This window comes from Pelophylax lessonae (assembly GCF_965119305.1).
Source record: "Pelophylax lessonae genome assembly, chromosome: 1".
In the NCBI taxonomy this organism is placed as follows: domain Eukaryota; kingdom Metazoa; phylum Chordata; class Amphibia; order Anura; family Ranidae; genus Pelophylax; species Pelophylax lessonae.
This window is the reverse complement of record NC_138768.1, coordinates 803892179-803910491: the sequence shown is the minus strand read 5'-3', so window position 1 is coordinate 803910491 and position 18313 is coordinate 803892179. Positions and strand designations below refer to the sequence as shown.

At 43.9% G+C, this 18313-nt stretch overlaps 1 protein-coding gene and 1 long non-coding RNA gene across 2 annotated transcripts in view; one reads left to right on the top strand and one right to left on the bottom strand.

Annotated features, from left to right (window-relative positions):
- Positions 1–10038, top strand: part of HGFAC (HGF activator) — a 165288-nt gene extending 155250 nt beyond the window's left edge. Inside the window, exons 13-14 of the mRNA XM_082243346.1 lie at positions 6861–7009; positions 9822–10038. Of these exons, the coding sequence (XP_082099472.1) occupies positions 6861–7009; positions 9822–10001 (329 nt within the window). The 3' untranslated portion in view covers positions 10002–10038. The remainder of the gene's footprint in view (positions 1–6860; positions 7010–9821) is intronic.
- Positions 10039–12179: 2141 nt separating this feature from the next.
- On the bottom strand, positions 12180–12590 carry LOC309554527. Its single transcript, XR_014225238.1, has 2 exons — positions 12517–12590; positions 12180–12458 (listed from the first exon to the last, which is right to left on the bottom strand). It is a non-coding gene; the product is annotated as an uncharacterized lncRNA (long non-coding RNA).
- Between the last annotated feature and the right edge of the window lie 5723 nt (positions 12591–18313).

Sequence of the window (18313 nt, the reverse complement as noted above, 5' to 3'; positions counted from 1 at the left end):
TTTTTTTTTTAATTTTGGATAGGGAGGGTGTCCCATTAGGGAGATTTCCCTTCATTTTCTGTTCAATAGAAAAAACAGGAAGTGAGGGGAAATTCCTGGTTGTCACTAGGGTCACTAGGTCCCAACTGGAAGATTTTCTCCTCTAAGTGAGTGAAATTCCTGGTTGTCATCAGTGTCACTGAAACTATTGTCCTCATTGGAAGATTTCCCCTCTAATCCTGTTCTGATGAAAACCAGGCCTGGATCTAGGGAGGTGCTAGGGTAGGCTGTGTCATCCCAGATTTTAATTGTGACCCCTCCAGTCTCAGAGTGCATTCACTGATCCATGGGCCAGCCTGATGAGGACACCTGATATAAGGGAGAACTCTGATGGGGACCCTGATGTAAGGGAGGGACCCTGATGAGGACACCTGATGTAAGGGGGGACTCTGATGAGGGCCCTGATGTGTGGTGGGACTTTGATGGGATCCCTGATATTGAGAAGGACTCTGATGGGGACACCTGATGTAAGGGGGGCTCTGATAGGGACTCTCTATTGGGTTGTCCCCTTTTATCAGGTGTCCCTATCAAACTAGTGTTCCCTGTTCACTTCTGCAACCCCTCTGCACTAGCTATCAGAGGTTACTTCCAGGTGGTGACTCCTGGTACAGAAGTGCACTGGGTTTACAGGGATATTGGTGCTCTATCACACAGATGATCCATGACTCACACACACACACTATGTTTTTACTAATTTTCAATTCAATGTAAACAAACGTATGTCAAATTACTTCACATGTTTCCATTGTGACCTTTTCCCCCAATTTCCCCAAATCCCATGGAACACCCCCCCAGGTTACCTTCCCCTGCTTTCCTTTTGATGTGTCTCCTTTCCTACTACTTTGTTTACTTTTACTGGATTCTTTAATCTCTAATAAACAGCGCGTACTCAGACTGGTCTGAGGTAGTAAGCGTGGTCCCCCAAGGCTCAGTCCTAGGACCAACCTTGTTCAATTTATTCATAAACAGCATTGAGGACGGGATCAGTAGTTCAATATCAGTTTTTGCAGATGACACAAAATTAGGCAGGGCAATAACAGCACAGCATGAAGCAGATATCCTACAGAATGACCTGGACAAAATAACGGAGTGGGCAAAGACATGGCAAATGAGGTTTAACGTGGAGAAATGTAAGGTTTTACACTTGGGGACTAGAAACATAAAAGCACAATACACGTTAGGAGGGGAACCCTTGGGAGAATCAAAAATGGAGAAGGATCTGGGAGTCTTGGTTGATGATAGACTAGGCAACAGCATGCAATGTCAAGCGGCAGCTGCCAAGGCTAGCAGAATATTAGCATGCATAAAGAAAGGGATGTATTCCAGAGATAAGACTATAATCCTTCCACTTTATAAAACTCTGGTCCGACCGCATCTGGAGTATTCCGTCCAGTTCTGGTCACCAGTCCTCAGAAGGGATGTGTTGGAGCTGGAGAGAGTCCAGAGAAGGGCAACTAAACTAATTAGGGGATTGGAGGACCTTGATTATGAGGAGCGTCTGCAATCGCTTGATTTATTCTCCCTGGAGAAGAGACGCCTGAGGGGGGACATGATAGCAATTTTTAAATATCTAAATGGGGATCTAGGCTTAGAAAAAAAGCTGTTCAGTCGAAGGGATTGCATGAGAACTCGGGGGCATACAATGCGATTAGAGGAGAAGCGTTTTAACCTCAGGCAACGTGGGGGGTTCTTTACTGTTAGGGCTACAAGATTGTGGAATTCTCTACCACATGAGGTGGTTTCTGCGGGTAGTATGGTGGCTTTCAAAAGACTCTTAGACGTACATCTCAAGGATCAGAACATTCAGGGGTATGCAAGATGATTACAGCCACACACATCTACACAGGTTGAACTGGATGGACTTTTGTCTTTATTCAACCTCACCAACTATGTAACTATGTAAATGATTGTCCACCAAATCTACCCATATTACTATGTATTTATTGGTCTTTTTGAACTTTACCTATTTTCTCCATTTTATTTGAAAAGTCTTCTGCTTGTTTCTCATCTCTACTGCCCAAATACTCCATGTTGTGTATATATTTATATTTGCTTCTGTTAAACCAAGCTCTAATGGTAGGGCTCTCTGAACCCAACCATTTCTTTGGTATCGCCCCTTTGCTGCGTTTATCAGGTTTGGAACGATCGTGTTTCTATATTTCTTTTGAGGTTTATCTTTTTTATGAAATGGACACCTTCACGGGTCATCTATAACAGTGGGCCTCAACTCTGGTCCTCTGGGCCCACTAACAGGCCAGGTTTGCAAGATAACTAAATTACATCACAGGTGATCTCATTTGCTGCTCAGTGATTGCAGTATTCTAGTCTGCATCTCCCCAAGGTAATACTTAAAATCTGGCCTGTTAGTGGGCCCCGAGGACCGGAGTTGAGGACCACTGATCTATAGTGTTTATCCCTGTGATTTCCCTAATAAACTGTTACAACTTCAACCAAAATTCCCGGATCTTAAGCCAGTCCCACCATATATAGGACATTGTGCCATGCACATTACAGCCCCTCCAGCACAATTTCGACTTCTCTGGTTGGTGCTTATGTGCTATAACCAGTATAATGTGCCATCTCGATATGCACTTATAGTTCATTTCAACAGTGTTAATATCCACTGCAGAATAATGTACGGCTTTCAGTATAACATTCACTTCATGCTCTTTTGAACGTGATCCTGTCTTTTTCACAGGCTACAATGAATGGAGGTCTCTTCAGACCAACCATCTCGGTTAACATCTTGTATATCAAAGATATACTATGTTTTATTTTTGTTAATGGGTTACAAAGTTTTTCCACAAGGTTTAGATCTTTCTCAGATCTGATAGGTTGAGGCAGAGAGCTCACAAAATGTTTTAACTGAATATATCTCCATTCATTAAATATCATATTTCCTCCCCTAGTGTTACACACAGTATTGACCTTATGGCCCCTGCCTTTTTTCCTGCACCCCCAGATCGGATGGAGTAGATTCAGCCATGATGATAACCCAACATTTGTGATTTTTCTATAACTAGTCACCTGGACAAATATGGAGGGTGAACACAAAAAAAGTGCACAACGGTACAGAATAGGACTGACCTCCAAGGAGGAAGGGCCTGCTTTCCTGAATCCCCAGGGTGCAAGGCTCCTGACAGGGGCAAGGTATTCTTGGTCTACCTGGACTAAAGTCAGGTGTACCCTGCTCTTTGGGGACCTGACAAAATTGGTTCTTTAAGTACTTGGTGAGGGCACTTCCACAAATGCAGTGTAGCTTTCCACAGGATCGGCACTGCCACTAGGCAAACTAGGCAGCCGCAGCCAAGGCCCCTGGGAGAATGGAGGTGGGGAAGCATTTGGCAAAACTGACAAGCCGGTGGGAGAGGGCCGGAAGGGATGACAGCAGTGGCATAGTATCATGGGGGGGGGGGGTAGCCGGTCCTCTCCCCCGGAAAACATTGCACAGGCTCTTGTTGGTGACACATGCAGTGCCTCTGACAGTAAAGCTCAGGGAGAAGCGGTGGCTATGCAGTGAACAGGAGGTGGGGCTGTGGGAGTTCATATAAAGGCAGAAAATGACCAGCGCTATGGAGTGTGCGGTGAAGCGTGAACAACTAACAGGTGTAAGCGGCCAACAACCAAAACCCCAAAAGGGGTCAAGATATAAGTAAAGTGCAGAAAGGGGTTGTAAACGGCGCTACCTTTGTGCAAATAAATAATAATAAAGTGCATTCACTTGCAATCAAATGATAAATAAGGGGGTGTGTCCCATAAAACCAAAAAAAGTCAATAAATATATACTGTGTATCAGGTGGGTTCAGGTAAAATAGATCAAATATCCTGATGTGTGATAGGTAAAACCCAGAAAGTGCTGAAGTGCAATAAATAAATTAATGACATAGACAGTGTATTTATTGTGATATACAAATAATTAAATCAATACAGTGCAGAAATAAAATTAATCAAGTATTTGGTGATATTCCTGGTACTGTTACTATTATGAGCGCAACATGCCAGTAAAGGACATATAAGTGAAATAAAAGTGATAAGTGAAACCAGGGAGAAAATCCCTTAAAAATAAATGTCAGCTGCAATCACCTGTGTGACCACTAGGTGTCGCGCTGTATATACAACCTGCCTTGTACGGAAGTTAGGCAAGAGTGAATCTTCAAGGGTCCCCCTCCACAGTCAACAAGGCACCAGTTGGCGTGTTTCCATATGGAGAGAAAGAAGAGGGGAGCCCCGTGAAGTATTAATCGCAAAAAGTAAAGAAAGAACGTAGCATCCACTCACTGTCAGAGCTGTGATAGCTGCCTCGGATCAGTAGCGCGTGCCGGGAAGCTTCCGCGTTCCAAGGCGGTAGAATCTCAAAACCGGAAGTGACGCTGTGACGCAATGGACCCGCCCTACGCGTTTTGTCATCGACGTCTGCTGGAGTGGACACGCGTAGGGCGGGTCCATTGCGTCACAGCGTCACTTCCGGTTTTGAGATTCTACCGCCGTGGAATGCAGAAGCTTCCCGGCGAGTGCTACTGATTCGAGGCAGCTATCACAGCTCTCACAGTGAGTGGATGCTACGTTCTTTCTTTACTTTTTGCGATTAATACTTCACGGGGCTCCCCTCTTCTTTCTCTCCATATGGAAACACGCCAACTGGTGCCTTGTTGACTGTGGAGGGGGACCCTTGAAGATTCACTCTTGCCTAACTTCCGTACAAGGCAGGTTGTATATACAGCGCGACACCTAGTGGTCACACAAGTGATTGCAGCTGACATTTATTTTTAAGGGATTTTCCCCTGGTTTCACTTATCACTTTTATTTCACTTATATGTCCTTTACTGGCATGTTGCGCTCATAATAGTAACAGTACCAGGAATATCACCAAATACTTGATTAATTTTATTTCTGCGCTGTATTGATTTAATTATTTGTATATCACAATAAATACACTATGTCATTAATTTATTTATTGCACTTCAGCACTTTCTGGGTTTTACCTATCACACATCAGGATATTTGATCTATTTTACTTAAACCCACCTGATACACAGTATATATTTATTGACTTTTTTTGGTTTTATGGGACACACCCCCTTATATATCATTTGATTGCAAGTGAATGCACTTTATTATTATTTATTTGCACAAAGGTAGCGCCGTTTACAACCCCTTTCTGCACTTTACTTGTGGGAGTTCATGATCTCTATCAGCAGAGCGCCAGAGGAGCAAGCGGCCATCGTGAAGCAGGGAGCACCGAGCAGGCCTGTGCCATGCAAGGTGTAAAACACACAAGGACAGGAGGATAACGTGGGTGGAGTCATGGACACTTACTGTGTGTTCTATAGATGATGAGATCCGTAGGACTTCCATGCAACAACCCCCTCCCTGACCTGTCATACAGCTATGCCATCCTGGACATCATGATCCCACTAAACTGCACAACATGCCTCCACTAAACTGCACAGCATGCCTCCACTACACTGCACAGCACTGCACAGCAAACCTCTACTACACTGCACACCTTCACTACACTGCACAACACACCTTCACTGCACGCCTTACATTACACTGCACAGCATGCCTCCACTACGCTGCACAGCACAGCACACCTTCACTGCACAGCATACTTTCACTACACTGCACACCTTTCATTACACTGCACAGCATGCCTCCACTACACTGCACAGCACAGCACAGCACACCTTCACTGCATTGCACAGCAGCCTCCACTACACTGCACAGCAGCCTCCTCTACACTGCACAGCATGCCTCCACTACACTGCACAGCACACCTTCTCTGCACTGCACAGCACGCCTCCACTACACTACACTGCACAGCACAGCACACCTCCACTACACTGCACAGCACACCTCCACTACACTGCACAGCACAGCACAGCACAACTCCCACTACTTTGCACAGCACGCCTCCACTACACTGCACAGCACAGCACACCTCCACTACATTGCACAGCATGCCTCTACTACACTGCACAGTACAGCACACCTTCATTGCACAGCACACCTCCACTACTCTGCACGCCTCCACTACGCTGCACAGCACAGCACACCTCCACTACACTGCACAGCACACCTCCACTACACTGCACAGCACAGCACACCTCCACTACACTGCACAGCACAGCACAGCACACCTCCATTACACTGCACAGCACAGCACACCTCCACTACACTGCACAGCACAGCACACCTCCACTACACTGCACAGCACAGCACACCTCCACTACACTGCACAGCACAGCACACCTCCACTACACTGCACAGCACAGCACACCTCCACTACACTGCACAGCACAGCACACCTCCACTACACTGCACAGCACAGCACACCTCCACTACACTGCACAGCACACCTCCACTACATTGCACAGCACGCCTCCACTACATTGCACAGCACGCCTCCACTACACTGCAAATGCAGTAGCCATCCCTACCAGAAAGGGATTAGCGAGAGTCTGCCTACAACCAAGGACATGCCTAGAAATCAGATTCTATGGTTTATGGCCAGTTTTAGGCAAAATTCATAATTCAAGATGTTCCCTATAAGATAGCAAATATTCACTTTTTCAGTTTAGGTTGACTTTAAGTGAGAGGGTGTAAATCTTGATTTTAATCTGTGTTCAGTAGTTATCGTTATTAATGTTATAAAGTCCATTGGTATGGATCAGCAGTTATTATGGTATGTAATGATATAGTATATATACTGTATATCAGTGGTTATTACAGTTAACAATAATATATTGTTATAATATTTTACGGTCTGCTCACTCTAAAAATCATTTTAAATGTTCATTGCTTTACAATCTTCTTTTTAGATGCCACAGATTATTCATATGTTCTGCAGGAAATCAAGGTGCCGATAGTCCCGGATAGTAAATGCAGCAGCCCTGAAGTCTATGGATCTGAACTGAGTGATAACATGATCTGTGCTGGATATTTTGATAGCAGCAAAGATGCCTGTCAGGTAAATTGTTATCAGGAGCTCAATGCTGTACTGTGTCTAAAAAGCAGCTCTGGCATATAAGAACATTAAAATACAGATTACAGTTTACTTAAGTGAGCCTACCTGGGCCAAATTCTTTGTAAAAGCATACCTGTATATGAAAAGAAGATATACTTACTTTTCCGGAAACCTGCTTGTACTCCCTGGCAGCAAGTATTTAACTGGTGGTCAGATGGGTTAAAGCAGGCATGTCCAACCTGCGGCCCGGGGGCCACATGCGGCCCAGAACCCCAGGCAATGCGGCCCACTGCCCACTGCCAATTTTTTTTTTTTTTTTTATGGGGAGGAAGGAAGTCAGGTTGGGGGCATGGGCACAGCAGCTTCCAACTAACGGTAGGCAGAGGCTGCCCTGGAGGGGAAGGGGGGGGGGGGGAGGTGAGCATGTGCAGTGTTTCTGACTCTTACCACCATGACCACTTCAAATCACTGAAGTGGTCATGATGGTTAGAGTGTTTCTTTAATATCTCTCAAAAGAAGTAAACCTCTGTATATTGATTCCATTTCATTTGATCATCCTCTAGTTGTGTTAAATTAGTGCGGGGGGTGCAGCGGCGTGGGAAGGGCGCGGCGGCATTTTATTACTTATATACCTTAACTATAGTATATATTTTATATGTGGCCCGAGAAAATTTCTCTACACTCAATGTGGCCCAGAGAAGCCAAAAGGTTGGACACCCATGGGTTAAAGGCTTGTTTCCCCAGATGCATGTTGTGGTTCCTCCCACCAGCTCATTTTTCCTGTAGTGAAATACGAGCTGGTGGGAGATACCACAGCGTATGACAGGGGAGCAGGTATTCAACATATCCGGAAGTGTGGGAAGATTGAAGAGGTGGTGGTTCAACAAATGAAACATTGCAAAGGTAGGTGTATTGCCTCTTCTTCTTCTTTTTTTTCTTTTTACAGGTATGCTTTTACATTATACCTTCAAATTGACCCTGTGCTGACAGGGTCACTTTAGGCAAAACTTCTTTTGTGAGTTCTGATTGACTGCAATGGTTTGCTGCACTTTGTTTTTTCAGCCACCCAGCCCACCCAAAAGGGGATGCATTGTGTTAGGAGAGTCCATTGAAAAAAGTTTAATGCATGGCAATGAACTATGGAGCATTGCCATGTTTGTGGCATGCTACAGTGCTTGCTCAATGCTGTAGCGCAGGGGTCTCCAAACTACAGCCCACAGGTCATGACTGACTGACCCCTACAAGACTGGCCTGCAGCCAGGGGAATCAGTGGCAAATAGAGGATTTTGGTTAGCAGAGGTTGCCTATAGTCTCCACTTCCCCCCTCTCCTTCAGTCTCCAGTACAGGTCCCCCCCTTGTTGCTAGGATGTCATTGTTCCTGTTGTTGGTTGCTAGGACTGCTGCTGTCATAGCATTCAATACCCCAGCATTGACAGGAGGATGGAAATACTCTTCTTTACCTCCAATCTCCCACCCTGCTGCTACAGACACACTGTAAACCTTACAGTGGCGAGGGGACTCGGATAGGGACACTAATATAAGGGGGGATCTGATAGGGACCCTGATGTGAAGACGGCTGTGATGGGGACTGTAATAGGGACTCTGTTGTAAGGTAGACCCTGATGTAAAAAACATTGTTTTAAGCCCAAGGAAATTTGTAACATATATGATGTGGTGCTTGTGCTGAGAAGTTTAGAGACCCCTGCCTTAGTGTGTGAGGCTAAATTCACACTGGCAATTAAATCAGGTGTTTGAGAGGCGTTAAAAACACCCCTCGAACACCTATGCACAAGATACAATAGACAGCACACAGTGCTGTTCACACTATCAAAACAGGAAGCATTAGCATCACGTCGCTTCAAAATTGAAGCCTCATGACGAGTCTTTCAATGCCTCCTATTCAAGTCTTAGGTAACGCTTCGCAAACGCTCTGGCAGGCAGTTCCAGTGCGGTTTGCGGGATATAAGAATAGCTTATTAAATGTAATAGAATATGCATTTGTGGAGCAGTTTTTACGTGCCTTAATGTTCGTCAGACAATTCAAAACTGCCCATAGGGCGTTTGGGGAGCATTTTTAAATTCTCAACGATTGTAAAGCGCCTGTCCAAGGCCAATGTTAAAACTCATTAAAGGAGATGTACAGCCAAAGTTCATCTGGCTGTACATCTTCTATGGATCACAGGAGTGCAGTTCATTCTGCACTTCTGTGACCCATTTTCAGCAGAGAGTGGCCTGAAGTCCACTCTCTGCTGATGTCACTGAAGTCAGTCCAGGCACCACGTCATCATGACTACAAAGACGGGATCCTCCAGGTGCCTGGACCGACACTTGGCTCAGCCTCTCAGCGAGCCGCGCTCCAGTGAGCGAGGAGAGGACAGAGCAGTCAGCAGCTCTCTGCTCTGGGAGCTGTCAGAACCGAGTGATCAGCAGTGTTTGATCGCTCAGTTCTCAGTGCAACGGCGCCAGGGAACAGATGCAGCTTTGGACCGATGGTGCATCCACCTAGGTAAGTATGAATGTGGGAAAAAAATCAAACCCCATACTTCTCTTTTAAAGCGAGTTTAACTCGCTATAGAAGCGTTTGTTAACTGTTAGAAATTTAGTCAAGTGTGAACAAGCCCTTAGCATGTCATTCAAAATATAAGATATTGTAGCAGTGCATGCAATGCGTGTTGCTGTAAAATGTGCATTACTGCAATGCAAAGATGTAATTTGGCTCCAGTGTACCATAGTATTATGTACTGACACCAATAATTTATTATTTTTAATAATGTATTTATTTTAATAATGTAATTAATAATGTTTCTATCTCAGGGTGATTCTGGAGGGCCCCTGGCTTGTGAGAAGGATGAGATCACATACCTGTACGGTATTGTCAGTTGGGGAGATGGATGTGGCCAAGAGAACAAACCCGGGGTCTACACTAAAGTATCCAATTATGTGCAATGGATCAACAGCAAGACCATGCCCAAAAAAACTGATAAAAAGAGATAACTGCAGGATAAGATTTTTTCAGACAATTTTTTTTTTTTTTTTTAAATCAATTTTAAGTAATAGAATCCAAAAGAAAATTATTTTAAGTAAATAGTAAATTGTAGAGAGTGGACATGTTATTGCGGTTACTCTGGAATTTTCACTCCAGATTGATATCTGATATAGATTTTGTTCTGTGAACTGCTATTAATCCATATACAATTGACATGTAACAACATGGAAGATGCTAAAATGTCATTAAAAAATTATATATGCATAGAAATGTCCTGTGTGCTACCCAAAACATGACTTTGTTAGCAAAAGGCTGTTTAAAAAAAAAAAAACTTAAGTACAATCTACTTGATTTTTGTTCTTGAATTAACCACTTTACCACCGGAGGATTTTGCTGTCTTACGTCTGGGCCACTTTTTGCGATTCGGCACTGTGCGAATTTAACTGACAATTGTGCGGTCATGCAACGCCGTACCCAAACGAAATTTACGTCCTTTTTTTCCCACAAACAGAGCTTTCTTTTGGTGGCATTTGATCACCTATGCAATTTTTACTTTTTGCGCTGTAAACAAAAAAAGATCGACAATTTTGAAAAAATAACAATATTTTTCACATTTTTTTATAATGTAAAAATCAAAATTTTTTATCATTTTAGGCCAATTTGTTTTCTGCTACATATTTTTGGTAAAAAAAAATAGCAATAAGCGTATTTTGATTGGTTTGCGCAAAATTTATTGCGTTTACTAACTAAGGGAAAGATTTCTGTAATTTTTGGTGTTTTTTTTTTTAGCGAGTAATGGCGTCGATCTGCAATTTTTTTTTTTTTGCGGGACTGCGACATTGCGGCGGACAGATCGGACCCTTGACTGACATTTTTGACACTTTTGGGGGTACCAGAGAAATTACTACAGTAATCAGTGCTATAAATCTGCACTGTTACTGTAAAAATGACACTGGCAGGGAAGGGGTTAATTTTATTGGAGAGGGAGGGGTTAATGAATGCCTGGTGCTTACTGACGTGTGTGGGGGGAGGTGACTGAGTGACACAAGGACAGACCGCAGGTTCAGCTATGCTGAACCCTGCAATTTGACCCTGCCTGTCAATTAGGAGATCCGCCCGCTCTGTTTACACAAGCGGGCGGATCTCCAAACTCGATTCCCCGACGATCGGGGAAGAACAGCGGCGATCGCCGCTGCTCCTCCCCTGGCCCGACTCCCGCTGTTACTGAAAAAGAAAAAAAAAGAAGGGGGAGTGTCTGCCGACGTAGGTCGTCGTCAGACCTACAAGGGCCACTTTGCCGCAGTAGAGCTCTAGTGAGCAGACGGCAAGTGGTTAAAGTAGATAAAACCATTACTGGATGAACTTGACACTTGTGGGACTTCCGACTTGTCATGCAAGTTTGGACATCAAAATTGCATGACAAGTCATTCCCCATGTTTTCCAATGATAATCATTCATATATGTGCGAAATAAAGTTGGAGCAACTTCAGAATACTTAATGCATGACTTTGGTCTGATATTCATGCAACCTGAGGGCTATAGACATCAGTGTTAACCCTCAAAAGTTGCATAAAAGTCATACCTGAATGTTATACAATGCTACAGTTGTCCCTTATTACTGGTCAATGCCAAAGTCCTATCCAAGTCCTATCCAAGTTGCACCTATCCAAAGTCATACATTGTGATTGGAGCCTACGTTTGCCAAACTACTGTGTGTCCAGCGGTCTTCTACTTTTTTTCTGTTCGAACGCTGCATCCTCTGCCAGACTCTGGCATTTGCGATTTGGTGATGCAGGGGTCAAAGGATGAATCCACAGTACAGTACATAGTAGGGGACACAGGCATTTGACCCTTCCAGAAGTGTAGAATAATGAAGAGTCTGACACTATGATATAGAAGCTCTTCTAATGCAGGAGACTGGCATTAGGATTCATGTGGCTACTGAGAGGCTAAACAGCAATGCGGTGCATTAAAGTGCAGCAAAATGTGGCATTCTACAACATTAATGCAATATGCAAGCTACTCTGTGCACTGCATTGCTAGGGCATTATTTTCAAATAGCACCCCAAAATACAGTGAGGGCTGGCAGACCTACATTGTAGCATACCACAATTTACCGATTGTTGTGTTAAAATGTAAAAAGTTTGCTGAAAGTTTTTTTTTTTTTTTTTTCGCACTGTGGTGTGTTGACAGCCCATTCAGAATAAATAGGCTGCCTTAAAGCATCACAAGTTAAAGCATGACACAAGGCTGAGCTGCGAAGTGGCCAAACACTTTTTCTGAAGTTGAAGGCAATGCTAATATGCAATAACTGATCTCCTAAACCCAGAGTGATCAACTCATGGAGCATCAAGTGTGATCCCTGAAATAACAATACAGCCACACATGATTTTCAACAAATGTAATGCTTTAGAACACTGTCACACTGTGGACAAGCTTTAGGAGATGATCAGAGTGCAGACATGCTACAGGTGTGATTGGACACATGCTGCAGGAGATGGTTAAAGATCGGGGACAGATTACATTCGACTACTGGAGATCACTGCAGTTATGGTTCCTTTACAAATGAATGCACCCATATTTGGACCACCTGTTTAGGTTAGAGGCACTGTGTAGTTTATCAGTTTGGCCATGCTTTGTCACCATAGTTAGCCAAATAAGTGGGTTCAGGGACCCCTTGGAGTGGGTAGGCAGTGTAGTATTCTAAGTAGCTGTTGGAAGCCCCCACAGTAGTAGGGGATGTGACCATAGATAGTGTCAAGTCACCTATGCCATTGGGCATCTTGGGAAGTAAGGCCGTGTTATATATAGTCAAAAGGAAGTCAGCCTGGGGGTGAAGTGATGGGACACTTCCCATTATGGGAAGTGTCTGAAGGACCCAGCCACAGTAAGGTTATAATCTGAAGCTATATCCCTTGAAGCTTCTCCTCAGGGGTGGGGGGGGGGGGGGGAGGTGAAAGCAGTGGAGGAAAGGTGTAGGACTATTTTGGCTACTTGCATCCCTTTCGCATTGGATGCAGATCTCTGGTAAACCCCCATAAAATGTATGGGCTCCTCAACTCAGCTTCCCTCATTACTGCTCTCTTTATTGTTTACAACCTCATGAACTGTCACCTCTGGGCTAATTGAAGTATGTTAATATGTAAATCAGCTGCTTTGAGTAAACCATTCAAAATGTGAAGCTGCTATTGGGGTCCATTGCTGTAAGGCCTAAAGCAGGTATTGGATGGACTACTTGGAGGGTGCTGGTTGGGCCAGCCTGGGAGCCTCCTAGGTTGTGCTCTTGTATTGGCAGGACCCAAAGGATACCCTGGGGAGGATCTTGTATGCATAGTGCCCTGGTAGGTCTATGTAAGTGGTCTCCAAACTGTGGCCCAGGGCCCAGATGCGACCCTATGCTTGCCTTTATCTGTCTCTTTCAGAACTATTCCTCCCACTGACATTAACAATGGGGCATAATTTCTGCCATTGACCTCAATAGTGGGGCACTATTTCTCCCACCGACACAAACTATGGGGCACTATTCTTTCCACTGACACCAATGATGGGACACTATTCTTCCCACTGACACCAATGATGGGACACCATTCCTCCCACTGATACCAATGATGGGGCCCTATTCCTCCCACTGACACCAATGATGGGGCCCTATTTCTTTCCACTGACACCAATGATGGGGCCCTATTCCTCCCACTGACACCAATGATGGGGCCCTATTCCTCCCACTGACACCAATGATAGGGCACTATTCCTTCCCCTGACACCAATGATGGGGCATTGTTTCTGATGCCAGGACATATTCAGCTCCTACTGGCTACAGTCAGGCCCCCCAGGGGAGGACTGGGGCAGGGGGGCAATTGTCCCACGGGCCACTCTGCTGTCCTGTAAAAAGGCTGCACCGTTTCTGCCCGGACATACCTAAAGGATTCCTAGTGACGAGAAGTAAAAAGTCCCCACCGCTGACCTACTGAGTGCGGGATGAAGACAAGGACAGATTTCAGGCCTCTCCCCCAGCATGCATGGTGTAAACTGTGTCTAAGAAGGGGCCGGTTCTATGCCCCACTGGAGATTCTCCTCCCCTGGCGACCCCCCCCACCTGACCAAGCTATCCCAGCTCCCCCCAACCCCCTCTTTGTAGCCAGGTCGGGAACCCATATTCGGGCAGTGAGTAGAGAGTACCTAGAGCGGAGCTTCAGCCTTGAATGGGGGTCAGAAGGAGGCCAGGAAGAGGGAGAGTGGAAGGAGAGCCGAGTCGCTGCACCATGGGCCTCTGGTTTGTACTTGCCCCCTGGGCCTCTGGTTTTTACTTGCCCGAAAGGTGCCAGTCAGCCCCTGGGCCCCCCTAAAGCCTGAAGGATAACTGGCTCTTTGTTTGTAAAGTTTGGAGACCCCTGGTCTAGGTGATCATCCTTTGTGCAGGAATGGGTTAAAAAGTGCATATGCTCCCTCATCACTTAGTTAGCTGTACACGTGGAGGACATGCAGCTCCCATTACACAACACTTACAGGCTCTTTAAAAATGACTGGCACTGCATTTGATACTCCTCTTAACATGATTTATTATAAAAGATCAGAAAAATACATAAAAAAGAGAAAAGGTAATTGACATTACAGAAAAAATGAAACAAAGGATAAATGAAATATATCTGACATGCCTGAAAAGGAGTGACATTTTATATTAATACAAATTATATCATTTACAGTATATTTGTAATTCTTATGCAAATATTTCAGCCGTGTAAACAATTTTTTTCATGTAAATTGTTGTTTTTCCAAAATCACATTAGGCACCTTTTTTTTTTTTTTTTTTTTTTGACATAAGCAGTGTTTAGTAGAGCACCTATTTAAAGTGGAATGACAATTTTGTTGAGAAAAACAAAATCAATTCAACATGAACTATTTATATTACAAATTCTAATTGTTTTCTGTAGATACTGATCTAGACTTTGCCATGCGTTCCTAAACTGACTGCTAGGAGGTGAGGTCTGCCATTACTACAATCTTAAAGAGAAACTCCGGCAATTTTGACCATGTAGCTATAACTACTGACTATTTAAAAACACACACACTTAGCAGGCCAGGGAGCCCAGGGCTGGCTTCCTACAACTTGGGAGTCCACTGTGACTTCCTGATAACTCACAGCCAGCTCCCCTACTGCACATGTATGAGGATGCAGGAGGGGGTGTAGAGCTAACAGACATCATTCTCGCCTGAACACAGGAGGTCACCTATTCAGGATTGGATCTATTCCCATAGAACATTTTCCATTTTCTCTGACTGGACAAGGTGACTTGACTGATATATCAGCCACGAAAAATAGGGTTAATAGCGTTCTGCAAATAGAAAAAAAAAAGGTGCCGATAATGACATGCTGCATCCCATTGACTTCACTAAAAAATCACATCCCATTGACTTTAATGCAAAATCATGTCCCATCTACTTTAATGCAAAATCCCGTCCCATTGTCTTCAATGCAAAATCATGTCCCATTGACATCACTTCAAAATCATGTGCCTATGACGCCAATGCAAAATCTCATCCCATTGACTTCGATGCAAAATCTCATCCTATTGACCTCAATGCAAAATTGCATCCCCTTGACTTCCATGTAAAATAGGGTCCCATTAAATGCAATGCAAAATTTAGTCCCATTGAAATCAATGCAAAAACGCCCCCTATTGACTGCAATGCAAAATTGCGTCCCATTGACTTTAATGCAAAAACGACAGCCACATTAATTACATTTAAAACATGTTTTAAAAAACTTTTCGATTTGGTTTTTGGCCAAGTGCATCCTGAATTTTCAGTTCTGGTACTGGAATTTTCATTTCAGTACACCACTAGACATCACCAGCCTACTATTCCACCTCACCCAGAATGGTGCCCATGCCAAGCTAGTGACCTCTTGTGCTCTGACATGAAATATGAACAAAACATATCCCTCTATAGTGTGTACTTGTCTCAATCCATAACACTAAAGCCCCGTACACACGTACCGATTGTCGGCCGTAAATATTCGGCCGACGACCGATCGGCCGATTGTAGGCTTGTTAGTATGATGCTTCCGACAGCCGACAGCGCATTTTCGGCCGAACAGAATCTGTTGTGCAGACTTTAAAATTTTTGTTGTCCGTCACCAGAACGGCCGATTGTTCGCCAGTCAGTACAGATTTCGGCCGACAGACAGCAGATTAGCAAGACTGGGCATGCTCAGAAAAGAAAAAAGACAAGGAAAGTTAACCATCACATGACATCACTTATGCAGTCGGCTGTTGTTGGCCGACAAAATTTGAGTGCAGTCTTTTGCAGTTTTCAACAGACACGACAGCCCTGGACAAAAGACGGCCGATCGTTCGGCCGACGATCAGTACGTGTGTACGGGGCTTTAGTGTCATTTCTGTCTGCGGCCTTCTTCTCTGCTATCTGCAAAGTTCCTTCTGACAGGTTTTCCTGACACCAAGAGAAAAAAGGGGATGAGGGAGTGATGGGGTGTGCCTCTTTCCACCAATCAGCTGTCACTGAGCTCTGCAGTGTGTAACTTCAGCTCCATGCCCACTGCTTTCTGAAAGCTAAGGCAAGCCATATAAAATCTGCACTTTAAAAGACTGTAGAGGAGAGATGGTTGCAGAGAGAGCTCCAGATAAACAGGTACAACTTATGTAGGAGGATTTGTTTAATCTCTGTGTATCACCTGAGGTCAGTTACTTCACTGGGTATACAATATGTAAGTGTTTACAACCAATTTAAATTAAATGGACTTTGACTACAGAATAGCTGCAGTGTTTCTTGCATATGATTACCTAAATAATTGGACTTATTAGTGAGTCAACACAGACAACAAGCGAGTTACATTAGCATCTTGTGTACTTCCTACTTCACTAAACACCTAATTCACAGTAATGTATCTGTCAGTGGAAGATCTAATTACTAATGTTACCTTTCTTTATATATCTTTTTATGTATGGAAAGAGATCTCATTTCGTACAACCAGCACATTTTGGTGGGCCCCAGTCAATGTACAAAATCCCACCTTCTCAGAGCGTCAGCAGGCCTGGGTTGGGTTACAATTGCATGTCGCAGGGAAAAAAAGAACATGTGCCATGTTTGAGCATTATGTAACTCAAATGCATTTTGTAAATACAAAAAGGATCCATTCTAAGTAAATTCCACATTCTCAAAATTGGTTTTGATGAAAATTAAAAAAATATTTTTAATAGAAAAATATTGGGTGGTCACACAACTATTTATTAGTATGACGGAAACTAAATTCATTTTGTGCTCATGACATTTCTTTGGAAACAAAATTCATGCTGAGCTGATAAATTGATTTTCTATCTCAAGAAAGAAGAAGGTTTTATCATCCAAAATGTACACTGTGTTTCTGAATCTGCACTGAGCATGCAGGATTCATATATACGGGAACTGTAAGGCCTCATTCATAGGGGCGAACAGATCTGCACACCCATGTCAAGGGCTTTATTTACCTGCGTGGAATGCATAGGTGTTCTATGCAGCCCTGTACAAGCAGCTTGTTCAATCAATGACAGAGGCTTGGCTGCATGAATCTACAACCCATTCCTGACTGTACATCTGTGCAGGTCCAATGCACAAATCAGAACATAGACAGTCTGCATTCTGATCCTTGCTTCGGACTCCCCACCAGATGTACACTTAAGGATGAGCCTGGAGATCCATGCCGGTCCATGAAGTTGGACACCTGTCATTGGTTTGAAGCTGCCTGCATGAGGCTGTACTGAACACCTGTGCATCCCACGTGGGCGAAGACAGCCCTTTGCATAGGTGTACAAATTGGTAAGCCCTGTGAATGAGGCCTGAGTAGAGCTCCTTGGCCTATTTTTAATGATTTTTTATGCCTTTGGTAGAAAAGGATGGCTAAAGCTTCATGCGCACTGGGTGTTTGCCCATCTCTCTTAGACACCTTTCCTCCTGGCAGCAGCGTGTTGGCAGAAAAAAAACACGTGACGCGTGTAAATGTTTCTAGGCACATCAAGAGCTTGGGTGGTGCTTCATTTAATTGGCCAGAAAAATAATTTATTCTAGCCATTGAAATAAATAACGCTTAAGCACTTGATGTATGCTATGAGGAAGGCTTATCCTGAAATGCGTTAGCATTTCAAAGATATTGTAACTGCTTCAGTGAAAAATAAAATGTCATAGGAAGGAGTGAGAGCTTTTGATTTTTATTAACACACCCAATAATTTATTCTGGCCGTTGAAATGAATAACGCTCAAGCACTTAAAGCGTCTAGGGTTAACACACAATATTTTTTTTTGCCAAAACATTGCTGCTCCTGGACAC